Source organism: Taeniopygia guttata, chromosome 12 (genome assembly GCF_048771995.1).
Source record: "Taeniopygia guttata chromosome 12, bTaeGut7.mat, whole genome shotgun sequence".
In the NCBI taxonomy this organism is placed as follows: Eukaryota; Metazoa; Chordata; class Aves; order Passeriformes; family Estrildidae; genus Taeniopygia; species Taeniopygia guttata.
The window spans coordinates 11,879,469-11,900,260 of record NC_133037.1 but is presented as its reverse complement, the minus strand read 5'-3'; the positions used below and the strand labels follow the sequence as shown (position 1 = coordinate 11,900,260).

The window sequence follows — 20,792 nt, the reverse complement described above, 5'->3', positions numbered from 1 at the left end:
ATTGGTTGAAAGCACTGCCTAAGGCAGAGGAAGTGCAACTATTTAAATTAACCAGCTTTATTACTTAAACATAGGTTTTAACAAGCTGCAGAGTATTTCTTATTCTACCTGTAAGAAAAGTAACTCAGGCTTCTGAAGCAGTTACTTGGTTAGCAGCAGTATTTAAGCTCAAATGTAGAACTGAGAGAAGCAGCCCAGACTTCCTTTAGGGGTAAGATAAACACCCGTGGGGCACTTGTTGTGGCTGGATGGAGGTAACAGTATGCCAGTAAACATTTTTCATGGTGAAATGGAGGAATTGCTAAAAAACAATGTTGTCTAATGCTGCATGGAAGAGGTATGGGAGATCAGACAGCGATGTAGCTTGTGAAGTTGCTGCAACTAGTTGCCTCTAGAGCCAGTGCTCTACATTCTTAGTGTTCTTTTAAAAATGTGAAATATAATAGGCTTGCAAATGTGACCAATGTGAGACTGCAGATTAAAAATGGGATCATGTAGCTGGTCAAGATTTGCCTGCACCCTTCTTGGTCAGCATGTGTATGGTGGAGTGCTGTCCCTGAAGACTAGGGAGAGATTTGCGAGCTTGTGAAGTTTGGAAAGACTTTTGTGAGGCCTTTAGTTGGAGGATTTGAAGTCCAGCCTCTGGAGGGGAAAGGTAGTATCCCTCTGAGCACTGGCTAGTTTGGAAACTGTTAGTAGCCAGAGCCTGTTGTGGCTGAGCAGCTCCTGACTAAGTTGAATTAGGCTGATGGTGTCAGATGAGCAGATCTGCCTCTGCCTTTTGCTAGGAGAGTGACAGGATGGCCCCTGAGCAGAGCCCTGGTGTGGCACAGGACCCATCGTGCAGGAGGGTAACTCTGGGGCTGGTGAGCCCATGGCAGCTGGGGTGAGATGGGGACTTGGACTATTCGGGGCCATGCAAAACCCACACATTTGAAGCAAAGCTTTGCTGTGCAGGGAGTGAGTTTGAGTGGGAGGTGTGGGTATATGGTTTGCATGAGCGGGTGTCGCACAGCTGGGGCTCATGTGTGCTCAAGCTGTGCCATTAATCCCAGATGGTCCTTTTTGAGGTGCTTGGAGACCACCCGTGCAGACTGTGCCTCTGCAGATTCAGCACTGTGTTCCTGGTCATGAAAGCTCCTCTTAAAAGAGGTCTGTGTGATAGTGGCTGCCACAGTTGGATGAATTATCTGGGCCTTAAGCCAAGCGTCTATTCCTTATGTTAGCGGCTTGTAGCTGAAACTGTATAAACACAGCGCTGTCGTGTGTGGGGTGTTAAACACACAGGGCTCAAACCCACATGGTGCAGGGGAGAGCCTTGTGTGATGTGCAGATGGAAGTGTGTTTACGGCTGCATTGCACAAGCAATGTGTTTGACCAATAAAATGTGTTTGAGCTTCATTGTTTCCTCAGAAAAGGGGGAGATCATTTTTCCTTCAAGATACAGCACACAATATTTTTTACTTAAAAATTGGAATTTCAGGAAGAAAGCAACCCCATTCCTTCTTGGAGAATCAATAAACTAGTTATGGTTTCCAGTGGAGGTGGAGGATAAGTGTCTGTATGTGAAAGCTGATGGGAAATTAAATCTAGCAGGCTTATGCACAGAAGCTTGAAGACACCTTCATAATGGTCATGGAAAAGTAGCAATGCTTTCCAGGCCATGCATGTGTTTGTAGTGACTGTGTCCTGCACACCCTTGCTCAGTGTGGAGCTGCAGAAAGCAGCCTAGCTGTGTGTCACCCCCGCCTGCTTGACACTCACATGGCAATGCCGTGGTGATGGCTGGAGCTTGAAGACAGGGTAAGGCATCATTTTAGGTGTTTCACATCATCACAGCAATGCTGAAGGGCAGTGGCCTGGTGAGATAGTTCTGCTGTGTGTTTGTGTTGAGTGAGTACTATGTCTGAATGTCAAAATGAAGTGACGAAATTCAGATTTGGGGGGTAATTCCAAAGTGCCTGTTCCAATCTGCACTGTTATAGTTTAAGCCCAGCCAGCAACTCAGCCCCACACCGCTGCTCACTCACTTCCCTGCTGTGGGATGGGAGAGAGAATTGGAAGAGTAAAAGTGAGAAAACTTGTGTGTTGAGATGAAGACAGTTTAACAAGCAAGGCATTTATTCGCCACTTCCTATGGGCAGGAAGGTGTTCAGCCATCCATCACATGTAATGGTTACTGGGGAAGGCAGGTGGCATCACTCCAAATGTCCCCTCCCCACTTCCTTCTGGTTTTGTGCTGAGCATGATACCGTGCAGTATGGGGTATCCCTTGACTCACTGAGGATCTGCTGTCTCTTCCCAATTTCTCGTGCATCCCTAGCCAACTCTCTGGTGGGGTGAAAGACAGAAAATGCCTTGATTCTATGTAAGTGCTGCTCAGCAGTAACAAAAACATCCTTGTGTTATCAGCATGGTTTTCAGCACAAATCCAAAACCCAGCCCTGTTCCAGCTACTGTGAAGAAAATTCACTCTATCCCAGCCAAACTGAGCAGAGCATGTTAAAATTAATTACCTTGCCTGTTACTTCTTAGGGAAATGGTTGGGCAGTGATAGCTGGTATAATGCTGTCATTAAGCTGCAGTGGGCTGGAGAGCATTTGTAGGATGGTACCTGTGTTTAAATGCTTCAAAACAAGCCTGCATAGAGCAGTGCTGTTAGGTGCTCAGAATCAGAGATGATCAAAACTGAGACAAACCACACATCTCTTGCAAAGCTAAAGTGACTGGTAGGTTACTTTCTGATGTGTTACTTACCCCAAACCACAAAATGTACTCCAATCCTCAGTACTTGGGTGCTGCAGTGTGGAGTGCAGATGGGTTGAGCCGTGCAGGGCTGCATGAATGGGGATTTCCTTTGAACGCCCTGTGTACAGTGAATCACAGTCAGTGTAGCAATTCTGGTTTCAAATGGAAAAATTGAATCTTGGTGTATGTTGTGGCCAAGGATTTCCCCAAACAGTAATCAGTTCTGATAATTTCAAATGTGTTGGTTTTGGCTTCACAAAGTCCATTCCTTGCAGCTTTTGTGCCTGGCGTCTAACAGGAGATGTTAGACAGCCCTATCTGAATAGGCTCATTTATCTCGGCAAGATTTTACATGCTGTTTCATATAACTATCTTGACCTACCCCCAGTGTGAATAAACACGTTGTTAGTAGCACAGAGGTCGCTTTGGTGCCTGGAAATCTCTGCATTATTATATTGCTTATTTGGTCTTGCTGAGGCATCTTTTTTTTTGTGGCCCTGTCTTCCAGTTCTTTCCTCTCCAATGCCTGAGGGTGGACCTTCCTGTTGTCCCCTGCACTGAAGCTTGGTAACATTCATTCAGTAATGTGAGATACAGGACAGCACTAGTGGCTTGTCACCTAATGCCTCTGCCAGCCCCTGGGAGGTCTCTGCAAGAGTTAGACAGGTTTTTGACCTTGATGAGACCTGAAGTAACCTGTGAGATTTAGGATTACCTTAATCCTGCAGAGAGGATTACAGCACTCTTAGGCTTCAGAGACAGTTTGTTGTGTCACTTGCACTATTCTGTTGTTTTCAGTTCAGCCTTTCTGATTGAGGCTTGGCTTTCTAGTTGTGTTGTGGTTATGTGCTTCTTTTGTTTGTACATGTGAATGAAACAACCTTGAGTTGATCAGACTCCTAGAGAAGTGTTTCTTGTGAGGTGTAGACAGTTATACTACATTTGACTAAAATTTTAATGTCTTGCTTAAACTGGAACTCCATTCCTGTGAATTGGCTAGTGGTATTGCTGACTCAGGTGTAGATGTCTGCTCTGATGGGAAGGTGAAGCCTTCCTGTGCCATGGCAGGAAATGTACTGATTCATGGGGAGTGCAGAGCGGGTGTAGAATCTTTCCCTGTTCTCTCCTGTCTCGTGAGTGGAGGAGGGAGGTGTAGTTTGTGTCATGTCACTTGGTTTCAAGAGTTGAGCCAAGTGTTTCTCAGCAGAGTGCGACAAAGGCAGGAGGATGCCTTCTACACCCTCCCTCTATCATTTAGCAGAAATCCAATTCTAGCATGTTCACTCCCCACTGCAGGGACTTTCCTTCTCAAGTTATTCCTGGATGATTAATTAGCACTTGGGCGCCTTGTGTTGTGCTGTTTCCATGGCTTCCTGGAGCTTCCCTCCACCCGCCTCTGAACCTGGGGCTGAGTGTCCATGTGGGTGCTATCCTGAAGCCCTTCTCTACAGCCCCATCCCGTGCTGCCAGGTGCTGTCTGGAGCCTTTCCCAATCCGCTTGTTGTCTGTGAGGTTGATGCAGTCAGTCTTGGCATGCTGCCGGCCATGCTGTCCTGGAGGATGGGATACTGCTGACTGGAGCCCATGGGGAGCAGAAGTGTCCCATGCAGGCTCGGGCTCCGTGTGCATGGCGAAGCATGAAGGCTGGCTGCTCTGCCACCCAGCCTCCACTCATCCCCCCGGAAACATGGATCTTTGTGTGGAAGGGGTTGCACTTCACCTGCTGGTTCGGTGCCGGTGCAGTGCACCGTCCGTCCCCAGCAAAGGCATGTGGGAGCCGCGGTGTCCCAGCCGCTCCTGGGGCCGGTAGCAGCCCCGGAGGGATGAGCTCAGCAGCGGGGAATGTGCTTTGCTGGTGCAGGGGCCGTGCTCACAGGGCCCATTGTGGGGTGGTTTTGGCAGGGATGCCGTGGGCGGCGTCGTGCTGCGGCAGGCCCAGAGCCCGCCGTGCCGCTGCCCATGGATGGGGCGGGGGCTGCAGGTGGGCACGGGGGTTCCAGCACTGGGGGAACCCCCTTGTGATGCCCCCTGTCCCCCGGGCGCCGGGTGCTCGGCGGTGCCGGTTCTGGAGGTGAGCCGGGGTTTTGGGGTCAGTGTGGCGCTGGCGCTCTGCCCCGCCAGGCAGGGGCTCGCTGGCTGCGGACAAAGCAGCGCTCATGGCAACTTGCTGCTCTACAAAGGCAGAACATTCAGACGCCTTCCTTTCTTCCCCCGCCCCAAAAGGATCTCAGATAATGGGCACAGCATTCCTGTATGCTGTTCAGCTCGGTATCTGTGCTGCAGTCCTGCAGCTGTGAGTGGGGACCTGCTTGGCTGGGAGCAGCCGGGTCTGAAATAGCCCCTGTAAATTGCAGCTCTTATTGTTCTGTATTGCATCCTTGCTCACTGCTAATCCATCCCAGCAGCGTGCCAGCAGTGCAGAGCCCTCCTGGTGCTCACAGACAGTATTCACAGCAAGGCTTGGATGTGCACTAACACCTGTCAGCAGCTCTTCCTGGATGTAAGATGTGTTTGCCTTCTCATATCCTAAACTGGGATAGGGCACTTAAGGCATCAGAAACCTAGGTGTGTTCCGACTGAATGCATTAAGGAATTTGATCATAAGCCACCCACAGTTTGACTATTTTCCCGAGCTGCCTTAAGAATTCCTAATTTTGAAATTCTTGACATGTCCTTCAAGCCCCCTTGGGTGATTTCAGTTTCTCTTGGAGAAACTGGGTTGGTTGCTGTTATACTGCTGGCTTAAACTCGTGTTATGCCTTTCTGTTCTGGATGTGAGACACGAATGGCCTCTGGGTACCTATTAAGAAGTTGGGCAGAGCTATTTTAATCTGTACTTTGCTCCTGAGAGCTCCACTGGTTTGATTATTTTTATTCTTTACTATATTAAAAGTATGTGTGATATTTCTTTTTTGCCAAACCTACACTAAAAGGACTGTATTTGAACTTATTTTTTCAGTTGCCAGTTGTACCTCGTGTGATCCTTTCTAGAGACCCAGCATGCACCAATAGGTGGTACAGGGTGATGTATGCAACAGTGGCCTGAAGTTATGGCATAATTGGTTTCAAATCCAGTTGAAGTAAATACTGTTTTAATAGTTTAAACCCTTCTGAAGTGTAGTGTTTAATATCTGAAATCCAAAGACTTGTTTCACAAAGGAATCATATTACTTTTTTTTTTTTTTTTTAAATAACCAGTCACCCTGGTAAGCCTAGAAGAAAATGGTTTCTGTCCCTTGAAAAAAAATAAAACCTATCTTTTCCTGCTCATGTCTAGATCACCAGTTAGTTACAGTTCTTACAGTCCTCCAGTGAAGAGTCATTCTTTCTCTGGAAAACCTACCTTGTAAAAAGCTTAGGGGATCTCTGAGTGTACATGGTGTATCACTTAGACTTCCTGAAGATACACTTCCTCAGGTGATGAAATCCCTGAGGCTCATTAGCGAAGCTGAGGAGTGGCTGTGCCTTGGCAGGGTGTGGGTGCTCAGCTGGGAGCCTGTGAGCTGAAAGCCCAGGGGGACTCAGGTGCTGAGGTTCAGCTGTCCTGGGGATCACAGCACTGCCTGCAAAAGCTGCTGAGAGGCAGAGATGCAGTGGGACTGGAGCACGTGGCAGTTATAGGCTGGCAGGTCACAGCTGGGTATCCACAAAACCAGCCCGAGTTCAAGCAGCTCTGTGTGCTAGGCACAGCCTGTGCTTCCGTGGGGTGAGCGGCTGCACATGGCAGGGCACAAGTGATGTGCTGGCCCTGGGGAGCTGGGATGGACCTGGGCTTAAGGGACACTGGAGGAAATGGTTGCATATGTTCTCAAAGCACAGAGGAATCGCTGTAATTGATTTAAAGACATATTATCCCTACAGAGGATGTTGCTAATGTCTTTAGCAGACACAGTAAGCCTGTGAACACATACTGTATGCTTCAGCAAAGAATTTCCTTGGGCAGCTTGCTCAGCTCCATCTCATCTGCATACTTCTGTTTGGCATGTGGCTCTGCTCAGTGCAGTGTTTTCTTTGTTCCAGAAGATTAAGCCCTAATCATTGCCTAATTTTTCTGTCCCATAGCTGCTATAGCTATTTTACAATAGGTGAGAATAACTAGAGGAGGGAAAATGCTCAGACACTTAAAGACACTAAGATCTAAAATTCCTGCAGTCTCTTCATAACTGATCACATATGAACTTTGTGTGCTATACAAAATTCCTTCCATGCCTGGAAATAAAGAGTAAGGGCTGTTGGTGAGACTTTTGTTTTGTATTGAGAACCATGGATTTGGTTTCTCCCTACATATAATGCAGAGAACAAAAGTTTAAATATGGGGGACATAAGAAAGGAGGAGGAATACCTCTTTTTAGAGAAGGTAGATGCAAATATCAATGCTGGTTGTGATTTAACTTCTCAGTGTGAAAATCAACAGCTAAGCTTCTGAGATGGCTCTGTGAGATAGTGAACAAGCTGTGTTGACTGCAGCCTCAGCCATGAAGCTATTTAAAAAAAATAAAATTCACTACCCAAAAGCTGCTTTTTTAGTCCTTTGTTTGTTTTGCAATACTTCCACAGTCTGTATGACTAGCTTGATTTAGTAAGGAAGCTGTCTGCTTCGGTAGCTTGTTTCCACTAATTGTCCAGCAGAGAATGACTTGCAGCTCTGCTGTAGGGCAGAGTTCAAGGAACATTGCCATAGTTTGGGTAGTACTTATGCTTAATCTGAATGCAGAGCAGACTTGCACACGAGCAGAAGATACTAGTCAGAAACTTGTTTATAATGCTTTTTTGTTGTTGGTTTTTTTTTTTTTGGTACAATTACAGACCTAATAAAGGTCATATTGTTCAAGCCATGTGTTTCAAGTAGAATCTAGGGAGTTCTACTGGAGTAAATAAATGTCCAGGTTTCCAACCAGTGCCAGGTTTCAGTTCTGGCACTGGCTTCTGGGGCAGCTATAAGCACAAATGCAGAGGACCAAGCATTGGCAGTTTTCTACTTGGTGGGTTGAGTTGGGAAGTTTTTTGTGGCCCAAGCCATAAAATTGACACACACATTTGTCTCAAAATGGTCACATTGCTGGCTCAGACTAGTCACACTGCTAGCTGAAGCCCTGGCACTTGAACATCTTTCTTTTTGCTTTGAGGAGTCTGATTTTAGCAGTCCAAGTGTAACATATCATATTAGTATTTTAGTATAGAGCAACAGTTATAAATCAGTTTGAGCAGTAGAAAATTGGTTCCTTTTCAAGACTGAGACTGGTGGTATGTACTGCTGGCCTATGGAATTGCCATAATCCATTTTTTGGGCTGGTTGCCACTTAGTTAATAGGATAATAAAAGTGGAAGAATTACAATCTAGACTCAGAGGTGTGATGGAAGCAAATGAGCTCTGGTTCAGCCTGTTTTCCTGTTCACCCTACTAGGCAGCCACTTAATAGCTGACTAGGAAGAGAATACTTCTACATAAAACTTAATGTTGTAGGCTATATATAGATGCCTTTTTTTTTTTAAGAAAGAGTGTGCTTGCTTATTCAATACTGTTGTTGATTCTGCAGAACAGCTTAAGTCTGGCTGGCGGGTTTTTTCCAGCAGTCAGCATGTATGTCGTGTCGAGATGCACCCTGACAGCAGGAGCTCAGCAGTGGGCTGATAGCAGCCCTTCCCTGCAGACAGCTCCTGCCTGCCTGCAGCTGAATGGGGGCTGTGTCTTGCTGATGGCTGCTGCTATTTTGTTGATGTTGGATTGTCATCGGGTTCCTCTAGAGGAGGGAAGCAAGTTGAAGATGGAGAGTTGAAGTTAAAATGCACATTGAACAGTGTAGGTGAGAAGGAGTGTTTGTGTTAAATCCAAACTTAAAACATTTCTGCATTTTTTGCTTCTTGGTGTTTTAGGACAGCATGTCTAGCCATAAGAACTTGCAGACTGTCTGAAAGTGGTCACCTTACAGCATTCAAAGTTTTGGAGTGCACAGCAAAAGTGGGAGGAGAACTTGCATATCACACCCAAAAATTCTTAGCTCTAATAATAATAAAATCCCAAACCCCCCAAAACCAGCACAAATAGCTCTTTCCAAACCCTTCATCCATTGACTCTTCTAGATGGCATCTCTAAAGTTGCCTGTTTCAGTTGAGTTAAAGTCCTCCCAAGTACTAGTGTGAAGCGAGAGGGAGGGCCTGTGGTATGGATTCCTGCTTCCTGCCTGGGCTTCCCATAAAACTGTGCCCTTTGAAAGTAGAAGTCCAGTGATTGTCAGCAAGTATGAGTCAGCTGTGCAGAGACTTTGATCTCCAAAGCACACATCTCCTGCTGGAACCAGGGAACATTGCTCTCTGACACACCTGTAAGGGTATCTTGCAGATGTTAACATAAGCACTGTGACATGAATAAAGCAAATTATGCAGATGATTATGCCTTCTCCAAGAAAGGTTACATTAAAGCTGTCTGCAGTGATGCTGTAAAGAGTTGGTTCAGCCTTGCTAAATGATCTTGGCAGATGAGATCCAGCAGCTCGCTTCCTCCAAGCCACAGGAAGGCTGGGACCAGTGATTGTCTCCTGCATGGAGAGGGCTCCTTTAATCTGCAGAAACGTGGCTGGTGCTATGGAGTAAACACACTCTCACAGCTGAAGGCAGGCAATTTGTTCCTATCCACCTAACTCATTGAAGCTGAAAGCCAAATGCAGCTGGGGGTGGTGCAGATGAATTGTCAAGGGCTGGCTGTGAGGTTCAGAAGCACTGATACAAGTGTGCATCTCTATGTTGTAAATTTACTATGAGCTTCTGTAGAGCAGTTGAGAAACATTACTTTAAAGGCTCTGTAAAACATTGACTGTGTGAGTAATAAGTGTGCCTAAAAGTAATTTTTGTTGTAGGAAAGCAGTGGTGGAAATTTGCTGTTCATGTAATCTGTTTTCCAGCCTGAGGTGGCCAGAAAGTGTCTTGAAGCAGACGACGGAATAGAGGGAATTCATTGGCAAGCCAGCTGAACTGGGGTACAAGCAGAGCCTGCAGTAATGATTGTTGGTGCTTAAGTGTCATTGGAATATATTATTTTTTCCACTATCCCTCCACCTTGGCAGTATTAGACTTAGTGTGCACTCAGAGCTGGTGGGGGATGCTTGCAAAGGTGGTTGTACTATGTGTTCTCAAGGCCAGCTCTGCGCTCCCTGAATGGATGCGTGTCTTCCTGGTTGTCACTTTCATCTTACAACCCAAGATGCATGGAATATTTTTATCCAATTAATGAAAAAGGCAGCACTAAAGAAGAAGCCCTTCTGGTGAGGCTGAGTGCTCAGGTGGAGCTGAGCTTTACAGCAGTGCATGGAAGCTAAGCCTACTTTGAGCTGGACTTTGGTCTTCTCTTGAATGTGAAGGGTTCTTTTATACAGTAATAGAGATTGTGAGCCAGTGCTGGGAGTAGGGTGCCTCTGAAAAGGGCATGTGGGCAGCTCTGCTGGGTGCTGATAAGGTCTCCTGTCCTGCCCAGGAGTTCTTCTCCCTGCCTGCTTCCCACCCCAAATGAAAGCAGACAAGCCCTCCTCCTTAGCTTGGAAAAAATTACATCATGAGATCCCTATGCCTGTCAGGAAGCTGGGAGGCTGTGAGAGCTTGCTAACTTGCTAACAAAGTGCAGTCGTGGCAATGGCACCAACCCCAGAGAGGAAGAGCTGTCCTGTTCCTGTGGTGACCTTTTCCTGTCATCAGAGCAGCAGCCCTGTGCCCAGCCTTTCTGGATGAGGCTGGTGAGATGGGATATTCTTGCTCTTGCTGTGAAGCCCATACAGGCTGTTTTTCCCCAGATCAAGGACCACAGCCCAGCTGTGCCTTTGGTGAGGGCAGTGAGGTGCTGGGGGAAGCTCTGAAGACACAGCTGGTTGCTGTAGTAACCACAGTGCAACCACATACAGACATTATTTATGTGCTAGAAATATAAAATGAGCCATTCCTTATCTCGAGTAATGTGTGTGTAGCATTGTACTCAAGGTGGGTCTTGTCCTGCTGGCATTCCTCCCTGAAAATGCTGGATAGTTTTCTGAAATGAGCTTGCTTGTAGCATACTAAATCATGGCTGTGTCCCTCTAGTAAAAATGCCGATGTCGATATAAATCTGAAACTGAAGCTTAGAGGCATTTCTGGAGCAGAGATGGGCTGGCCATTGGCGTGCTCCAGCACCACAGTGTGACCTGGTAGTTGTGCCATGGGGTGGGATGAAGGAGCTGCTGGCACGGGGGAGGGAAGGCACTGACCTGTTTGCAGCTTAGCTGGAAAGAGAGCAGAAACGGTAACAGTAGGGCTTGTTTAGTTGTTGCTAGGAGACCCACTGTTTATTTGATGTAGACTTTTACCTTGGAACCTGTAATTAAAATCCAGTAGGGCTTAATCACCCCATAGCTATCTATTGTGTATCTTGGACTGGATGTGTAGTCAGCGAGCAGTCAAGTGGCAGACACATATCGTAATCCTGCAAGATTAGTCAAAACTGATGTTAAAAAATCCCATATAAATAATTTTAAGTAGAAACCAGACACGAGCTACCCAGAAGGTCCAAAAGACTTTCAAGGTCTTAAGTTACAGCATTATCTGTTTAGGACATACTGCTCTATTGTGAAACCATGTAAATATTAACTGCTTTGCCTGGGCTTTGGGTTAAAGGGTGATTACTATTCTTGGTCACTATTCTGTATAAACACTTGTTTTGAAAGTTAGTAGATCTTTTTGCATTGATAAGATGGTGCTGGATTGCTGCTGTGGTCTCTACAGCTGAAGAGGAGCAGGTAAGGCATGCCCAGTGGGTGTTGGGCACAATGAGAGTTGCCTTGGAGGGCTTTGCCTGTTAACACTCTGGATGTGACTGGAGAATGCAGCCCAGTTACAGAACACTTTTACTTTGCTAGCTAGGACTCTGTAAGATTTCTGCACAATAATTCTGGTGGCATGGAAGGGAGTTTATACAGCTGTAATTGTCTTTACTCCAGCATATGTTGCAGGAGCTGGAGAGTAGGCAGAACTTTCCAGGTCACTTGTAACTTCTGTTTACTGAAAAGGGATTTCTGTAACAGTTTGCACTTGAAATGGAGGAAAGAACCAAAAAAATGTTCTGTAACATTCTGCTGGGAGTAAGAGTAATTGTCAGACTGAGAGCATCCTGAAACAGAAGAGGTTTGATTTGGATGAGCTTGAAAAATCTGGAGCTGTTAGCAGTGTAATACAACCTGAGTAACAACTACGACCTCAAAGGGAGGGAGGTGTGAGAAACTAAGCCCACACCTCAAAATTTCTAGAGTTTAATAAGGGACAAATCAAGCAAAAGTAACAATGCTGATTGTAACAGAGAATATTCAATCTGTGACTCATTAAAGCTAAGGTAACTTGCACGTGAATTCGCAGAACTGTCGTGATCACTTCATAAGGCCAAACTGATGCAGAAATGTGTCCTGCCCCTGCAGACTTTGCTTATGAAAATGTGATCTTGATACCCAGCAGCCTTGAACTTAGCTAGCTCCATAGTGTGTCTTAAAGCAAAACAGCAGCATGGCCACTCTGGTGCTAAATTTTTCTTAAACTGGAGCATGATATGGAAAAGCCAAAACTGGCTCTCCTTTCCTGTAGCTCTGAATTTGTAGTGTGAAGGGGTGATGTCTTGTGTGGTGGTGCAAAGGATTGTCCATGGCCTTCCACTGCCCGCTTTGCTGATTGTACGCAGGTCTTAATATATCCAGACCAATTCCAAACTCTGTATTTGCTTGTCTTCACTACATAGCAGCATTTTATTTTATTCCCTACCATTTTAAAGGCAAATTATTGATGTGTGTGGGAGACATGTTTCTGTATATAAATGCTGCTTCCTAAATGATGCTTTTCTCTGTGCCCTGGAGTGTGTAATGCCTGTTGGGATGCTGGTTTTGTGACCTCCATCACATGCTGTTTGGCCTTTTCATAAGATACAAATGCTATTACAAAATATAGGTGGTACTTATCCAAATCAAAATACTAGAGGTCTCAAATTGCCACTTCCCCTAAGCTAAGATCGTAAAACTGAAGGGCAAGTGACAATTGGAGAGCACTGAGTCCTGTGACTCTTCTTTCTGTCCTGTCTAATGCTCCCTGTGATGAATGGTGTCTCTACCTGAACAAGTGCCTGCAAGTGGCCTGGGTCATTTTTCTTGTCCTTGATTACCTGCATGAGTGCAGGCACACTGTTTTAAAAACACCTCTTTTCTTTAGAATGGCAGGTAATCAGTTGTATGTATTTTGTCTTCTAGATAGTAAAGCCATAGTTGATGGAAACCTGAAGCTGATCCTTGGCCTGATATGGACCCTTATCCTTCACTACTCCATTTCTATGCCTGTTTGGGAGGATGAAGGTGATGATGATGCAAAGAAGCAGACCCCTAAGCAGAGGCTGCTGGGCTGGATCCAGAACAAAATTCCTTACTTGCCAATCACAAACTTCAATCAGAACTGGCAGGATGGCAAAGCACTGGGTGCTCTTGTTGACAGCTGTGCTCCAGGTAAGTCCTTTGTTCTGATGGCCAGTGTTTTCCTTGCTTGTTATCCTTGTGGCTTCTCTTACTATGGGAGGAGATTTTCACTGGTGAGCTTGAACTGGAATGAGGCTTCCAAGAAAATCAGATGAGTCCAAAGAGACCTGCTGTAGGAAGCAGCAAGATTTAAACTTCTTGGCCAAAAGAAATTCTGGCCTGTAGCAGAATGTGTGATTGCATTATGGGAGGCGCCACATCTAAGCTTTGTATTGGGTGCAAGGGACAAAGGCACCAATGCTGGCTCCTAAATGGAAGAAAGGATTGTTCCCACGGCAAGTGCCAACAACCTTTCAACTTCAGGGTGCAGTGGGAGAACTTCGTGTGTTCTCCTGAACTAGGATTGCAAAGGCAGCACAGAGCAGCCAGAAGCTGCACACTAACTGAAACTTCAGTGTTTAGCAAGCTGAGACTGAGCTGCTTAAGGCAAATAATTTGATGTAGTGTGAAAAAGGCAAAATTTCATCACTTTCTTATAAAACAGCCTTGCTCGTGGAATTGCTGGTGCTCATCTAATGCAATCTAGGCTGCTGTGGCAAGTGGTTGGAATTTTCTTTACCAAATGTGCTGCAAGAGAACCAGTGAAACATAAAGGATGGTAGATGTATCTGTGCTAAAATTTAGAGTGGTATCTTGCACAAGTTACCCAGAGAGATGGTAGATGTCCCATCCCAGGAAACATTCAATGTCAGGTTGCACAGAGCTCTGTTGAAGATGTTACTGCTCATTGCAGAGGGGGGAGTCAGTCTAGATGACCTTTAAAGATTCCTTCCAGCCTAAACCATTCTATGACTCTGCACTGATTGTTGCCTTAGAGTTGTTTCAGTAAGCAGCATGTGCTTGTCTTGTTTTGGTTACTTCTGCAAAGCTCTGAATGTCTTTCTGTGAAGAAGTGTAATGCAAAGGGACGTGGAGTTTATACTTAGTTTCTTCAGCTAGGGAAGCACCTTGGCAGATAACACACAACAACTGAAATGTGCTTGCAGGTTTGTGCCCTGACTGGGAGACCTGGGACCCAAAGAAGCCCGTGGACAATGCCCGGGAAGCCATGCAGCAGGCGGATGACTGGCTGGGTGTACCACAGGTAAGGCCACCAACACACGGGCTGCCTGTGGGGAACACAGTGGACAACTTTGGTCTTGTGACTAGCTGGAGTTTAAATTGAGGAAAGCAGGTGAAGCTGCTTGGAAGCTTTCAGAAGTTACTCTTAACTTACGTAGAGTTGCCTGAGAAAGGGTGCACTGTTATGAAACACACTAATACATTTCAGAGCTCTGGTTGTGTTTCTGTAGGTGTCTCTGCTGAAGACAGCTGCTGTTGCAGCATATAAGGCAGGAGGAAAGGGTCTATATGGTGGTGCCTGACATGTTAGTCCATGGCGTGAGTTTGTTTTGCTGCATTGAATTCCACAGAAGAAAAACTTACTGGCTTAGGAAATCACCTGTGATGATAATGTTCAAACAGAGAGCAATGTATTTACAAACCGGATTCTTTTCATGCTGATAAACTTGGACAGAGTTCCAGAAGTCTCTGAAGCAGCTTGTACTGTGGAAGCAGGAGAAGAGACTGGTCACAAGTTTAACTTTGCAAGCCTTGCAGTTCAGAGCTGTAAGCATGCAGGATTATGAATTACCGACTTTTTCAACATCAATTATCCCCATGTCACTTTTCAAGGGGAACTGCTGTTGTCTTGCCCTGGTACCATTAAACTTGTTGCAGTCTCCTGAGAACCCCTAGTAATCAAGGCGCAAAATGCCCCCAAACCACACTGGGACAATAATGAGCTTCTTGATTTTCTTGCCTGAGATAATAAATGATGTTGTGTGTATCAAAGGGAAAATAAGTGTAAGAAATCCCATTAGCATGTGGGAGTTTTGAAATCTGTGTCATAGTTCTGTTTCTGTGTTGACCTGTGGTAACCAGGCACTGGTACAATATGCTTAATTGCACTGTCTTTCAGGTTATTACCCCTGAAGAAATTATCCACCCTGATGTGGATGAGCACTCTGTGATGACTTACCTGTCCCAGTTCCCCAAAGCCAAGCTGAAACCAGGAGCTCCTTTAAAACCCAAACTGAATCCAAAGAAAGCAAGGGCTTATGGCAGAGGTAAGGACATGGTGAGGACTGCTGCATGGAGCAGTAACTCTTCAGAAAGCTGGGTGGGGTTTTCTGCTTATGTTGAACTTCAGACCTACTGTAACTAACTGACTTCAAAGTTTCACTTGTATACTCTTGGTATGGTGCCTGGTTTCAGAAATACATGGATACAGTCCAGAAGGCACTCCTAGTTCTAACATGTAAATTTCCCCGTCTGAACCTGTTCTGCAAGCTGCCAGCCTCGCATCCACAGCTGGAAGAAGTAGCATGATATGGGGCTAAAACAACCTTGGCGTGGAATTCAGAAGAGCAGTGTTGCTACTGATGGGTGATGATCTAGCAGTGAATGCTTGTGGTGATAAAGCACTCCTTAAAAGAAGAAAAACTTCATCACCTCACTGTCTCTCTGGCAGGCTCTCTGTAGAGACAGATTTCAGTTTCCCAGGCTTGATGTGTGTTAGAGTGGGGTAATTCTAAATTTCTTAATTGAGTTGATTGATAGTTTTGCACATGTACAAAGATGGGTTGGTAGCCCTGGAGACATTAAATAGTGCTGAGCCTTGTTAGAAAGGCTGAAATTTCTGATTGGAAGGACTGAAGGCTGAATTTGTTGATTGTCCATAGATGCTTATAGGCATTCTTATTTTTAACTGACCTTTTAAATTGATAATTTCATGTAACTATTGATGAGGTTCTATTCTAGACTGGTGCATAGTCACAACTGAATAAGTAACAGATTTTTGCCTTCAATGTGGTTGGCATGTTGGAAGACATCTCTTTGGCATTACACTTGACTCTCCATTCCACCTTAATTTTTTTTTTTTTTTTTTTTACATATGTGGGCTGCTGTTGGTCCTTCAAGATTTTTAGAATGAGTGTGTTTCAGAATTGGGTGTACAAGAATGAAATGGAAAGAAACAAAACCTTTTTTCTTTCTGGTTTTCTTACTTGCCTGAGTTTTTTTTTTAATTTCCATTTGAAATGGAAATGAAACATAACTAGTGGAATGAAGGGACAGGGACTTTATTTATGCACTTAGAAGCAGTTCCTACAGTCAGAGTGTGTTTAGTACCTATCCAACTTGGGGTTTTATGTCCGTTGTTAGTGCCCTCCACAGCAAAACACAATACACAGACACATTTTCAGGCCCCAAATGTGTAAACAACTGATCAGCCTGCCTCAGTCTGTCAAGTGTGACTTTAGTCATGTTTTCATTAATTCAAAAACTGGAATTACTTTGTAGTCTGCTTTCATGTGTCTCTGGAACCTTTGTAATGAAAATTACATCAGAGTGAGTGGCTGTTATTGAAAGATTGGCAATTAACTTAATGAAAACATCAAAACAGAGTCACTATATATACTAATTGATAATTCTGACTGCTAAGATATGTCAGAACTGGAAGGTGACTCCAGCAGCAAGGAGCTCAGTCCTTGACTGAGCAGGGTCTTTTGGACAGGTGAGAAACAGGTTTTCATGCTTCCAAAAAAAGATGACTGTCAAGTGCTAAGTGGGTCAATCTTAGCTCTTTTTATTACCCTTTTTCATGTAAGCTCTTCATAACCTCCCAACAAGAGTCTTAGCTGTAGCACACCACCCTGAGCACTGTGAGGGTTTGTGCTGAGGACAGCCATGTGAAATGAGCCTGCAGAGGGGACATACAGAGTTGTGTAGGTCATCAGTGGTGGACTAGGAGTTCTCATTTAACCATCCAAAGCAGGCCACTGATAAGATAGTAAAATTTAGAAGATGAAGTGTAGGCTAAGAAGGTGTTGTAACTAATGGTGTCCTGGCTGAAATTGTCTTCAGAGGAGGATAATCAATCCTTCTTATGCTTGCAGAAGGTGTGATACTTGAATACCATATCCTAATGCTTGTGGGATGGACTGGAGAGACACAGAGCAAATTTGTAGCAGTTTCAGCTAGATGATAATCTAGGGTTTAGTTTGAAAGAATGAATATGTCAATTGTTAACACCTTATCAGAATGCTCAGATTTCCTAGCAAAAACATGGTCTTCCTTGCATTGCTCTCAAGTTACTGTTTTCTGAAGATAAACAAGTTCAGAAATTCTGTTGTTCACAACCACTTCCTTTATAACCTATCAGACGTTGCACTTTCCACTAATTGTGCTATGGAGCAGTAGTGCCCACAGTTTTATGAATCACCCAAGGAGTAATTGCCTTGGACGGAAGGGTATGGATGTGTTTGGGCTAGTCTGGAATCAGCAACTTTGGGAAGTTCTTCCACCCACTCAGTCTGACACCACCATGACAGATGTCGTGACCTGGGACTGTGTACAGAGAAATGATGAAACCCTGCTGGTAAATGCGTGCTGTAGCAGGCCCTGTGCTGGAGAATAAGGAAACTGATTAAAAGTTAAGTGGAAACCACACCAAGTAGCAAGATTTTTACTGTTTTAAGAGGTTTCTGCATGTCATTTGTACAGTGTACACTCTGGCCAGGTAGTCTGAGCAGATTTCAAAGAATAGTAAATCTGAGCAGTATCTGTACCTGCTGGATTTTGAAAATGGAGTAAGATGGGGCAGTACAGGTAAAAATTCTGTCTTAAAGTAGGTCTTTTGGCTCTAGAGTAATGTCTTCACCTAAATGCTTCCCAAAATGTCTCTCCTGCCTCTTTAGTCACCCGTCCTGTGGTGCAACACACTTAAACATTTACCTGTGTGAAGCAGAACAGTTCCTAAATAGCAGCTAATGCACATGTCCTGCTTGCTGTCAGCATCAGCCCTGCACTTGCCAGCAGTGGGAGTGACCCTGAGTACCTGTCAGGGTAACTGGTTTTCACCTGCATCCAAATAGCAGCTGGGTTCCTGATTTGGTCAGAGACTGTAAGTTGAATTGAGTACAAATGATTCAAGCAATTTTTAAAAATACTTGTATTGTAAGAGAAGGCCTTATTGTGAGCATCATGCTGTGGGCAGAGGATAAAGACACGATGTGCAGAAGCCTGGGGGAACTGATTCTGATGGTTTGCAAGGGAGAACGGGTTGGACAGCCTTTGGGTAGCCTCCAAACTGTCTTTTGGGTTTTGTGGCAGCAGCTAATGTGCTGTTCTGTATTTGTCTCACAGGGATTGAGCCTCATGGGAACATGGTGAAGCAGCCTGCCATCTTCACAGTGGACACCATCAGTGCTGGGCAGGGTGACCTGATGGTCTTCATAGAAGATCCAGAAGGAAACAGAGAGGAGGTATGTACGTTAAGTGTCTGGTATGGAAAAGTCAGATTGGTCTGAATGCTGTAGTTTTTGCGGTAACCTTCATCTTTCACAAGTGAGTTCTTAACAAATAAGTAATCTACAAAGAAATTGCAAAATACCATTTATCTAAAGTGCAAGAAGCCTCAAGCTTTTCTTCATGATTGCCTTGAAAAACAGTCACTACTTGCAACTAAGCAACACAGCTCCAGTGTCCAGTAGTCACAGAGCTTTAGCTTGACTGGCCAAGTACACTCTGACCTGCTTTTAGATAACACAAATCAGTAAATCACTGTCTGCATTTACTCATTCTGCAAGAATGGCTAAAGCAACTATTTAGATGCCATGAATCATTTTGAGTTAAAATGCTGGTTTTAATGTTTATAGAAACTTCTCATCCAAGTGTTCCACTTGATCATGTTACAGCATTCCAGAAAAATACAGCTGTACATTGGACTTACTGTCTCCTCATTTTTGGCCTGCTTCAATAGAGCAATTAACAGCAAAGGAAAGGGCTGGGTTGGGGAGAAGGTAGCTTGCTTCCTCTCTTGTGAAGACAAAACCAATGGGATTTTTTCCATGTGAGAAGAGGAGGGTAGCAAGGATTCCTGCTCTCACAGCAACAAGTGTCTAACATTGCTAACTCTGGAAATAGATTGCAGTATCAGTAAAGAGTTCAGCTGGCGTGTGTAGGCACAGCTTGATGATGGATGTGTTTTCTCTCCTAGGCAAAGATAACGCCATCCAGTGACAAAAACAAGACCTACTCAGTACAGTATGTTCCAAGGGTTACTGGACCTCACAAGGTGGGTTTTGTGTCAACAACCAGTATTCTCTTGCTAGACACACTGCTCTGTTGATTGTTAACATGAGCTCCTGAGGGCTCCCTGTTCACTGATGGGTAAGAGCCACCTCGGGCATCCTGAAGAAAAGTTAAATTGATGTGGCCTTAGTTCTCCATCTGGCTTTTGAGCTGCTCCCTTTGCAAGGGGGAAAGAGGTGTGTGTTAGGACAAGGTGCATTTGTGTTTGGGTGTCAAGCTGGGCCACTCTGTGCAACTCACAAAGCCAGTTTTGTGGGTTGTCACAAGAGATGCAGATGAAAACAGCAGGTTGTTTCTATAAGATGTCTCTTTGCTGATGGTACTGTACCGTGTAGGAATTTTGCAGAGAAGGACTTCCTCCCTTTGTGCCTGGTTGCCCATAGACACAGGTTTATGATGGGCAATCCTGTTGCTTTGACACTTCCTAGGGTGGCTGGTCCCCACAGCCAGTCTGAAATGATAAAATGCAAGTTCTGCTGCCACTTTATTGCTGGATGGAGATCCACCTTGTATTGGCATATCCTGATTCAAGCTTCCATGCTGGTGTGCCTGATCCTGTAACCAGGAGAACTTTAAGAAGGTGGCCAGCAGTTAGCATGGTTGTGATGGGGGCTGTGGGATGGATGGTCCCTCGCCTCTGAGGGAAAGAGTCTTTGTGTTACAAATGCAGATGCTTGACCCCGCGCTTGGCTTTATGTAGTGATCTGTGCTCTGCCTCTGCCTGATGGGTCCAAGCTGATGCTGTCTTTCCCTAGGTTTCAGTCCTGTTTGCTGGGCAGCACATCTCAAAGAGTCCATTTGAAGTGAATGTTGACAAAGCCCAGGGAGATGCAAGCAAAGTGACAGCAAAGGGACCAGGACTGGAGGCAGCAGGGAACATTGCCAATAAACCTACCTACTTTGACCTTTACACAGCAGGTAAGCAGGATGAGTGATGGTGGAAATCCTCCAGTTTCCTCAAATGTGAGAATCTGAGGCCTTGGAAAAATAGCTGTAAAGTGGATGAGGATTTGTAGCCCCATCCAGCTCATAGGTGAAATTATAGCCAGGCTGCTCAGAAGGTTTCAGGTGTGTATGAAATATTTGAAGTACAGAGCTGAGCTGGGGCAAGAGGGTGCTAAGCCTGACCCAGAAATATGCCGTGAATTTGCTGGATGGCAGTAGTCAAGTTCCTGGCTAGTTTCTTTCCCACATCTAACTCATTTTAAACAGGACTGTCACATGTTGAGCATGAATGTGAAGGATAAACTGTGAGCCAACTGTAAAGGTGCAGTGTGTTCTATATTTAGCTTTACAGAAAGAACCTGCTGCAATGCTACTTTGAGTTCATACTTCAATGATGAACTGGTTTTAGCCTCTATTGTAATTATTAGAAGGTTACTATCT

The 20,792-nt window shown here is 44.9% G+C and overlaps 1 protein-coding gene across 7 annotated transcripts in view; it reads left to right on the top strand.

Annotated features, from left to right (window-relative positions):
• FLNB (filamin B) overlaps nucleotides 1-20,792 on the top strand; it is a 71,354-nt gene that overhangs the window by 11,633 nt on the left and 38,929 nt on the right. For all 7 annotated transcript variants that reach the window (XM_072934647.1, XM_072934649.1, XM_072934646.1 and 4 more), the window contains 6 exons: nucleotides 12,993-13,241; nucleotides 14,258-14,355; nucleotides 15,232-15,379; nucleotides 18,459-18,577; nucleotides 19,312-19,389; nucleotides 20,162-20,324. In XM_072934647.1, the coding sequence (XP_072790748.1) occupies nucleotides 12,993-13,241; nucleotides 14,258-14,355; nucleotides 15,232-15,379; nucleotides 18,459-18,577; nucleotides 19,312-19,389; nucleotides 20,162-20,324 (855 nt within the window). The remainder of the gene's footprint in view (nucleotides 1-12,992; nucleotides 13,242-14,257; nucleotides 14,356-15,231; nucleotides 15,380-18,458; nucleotides 18,578-19,311; nucleotides 19,390-20,161; nucleotides 20,325-20,792) is intronic.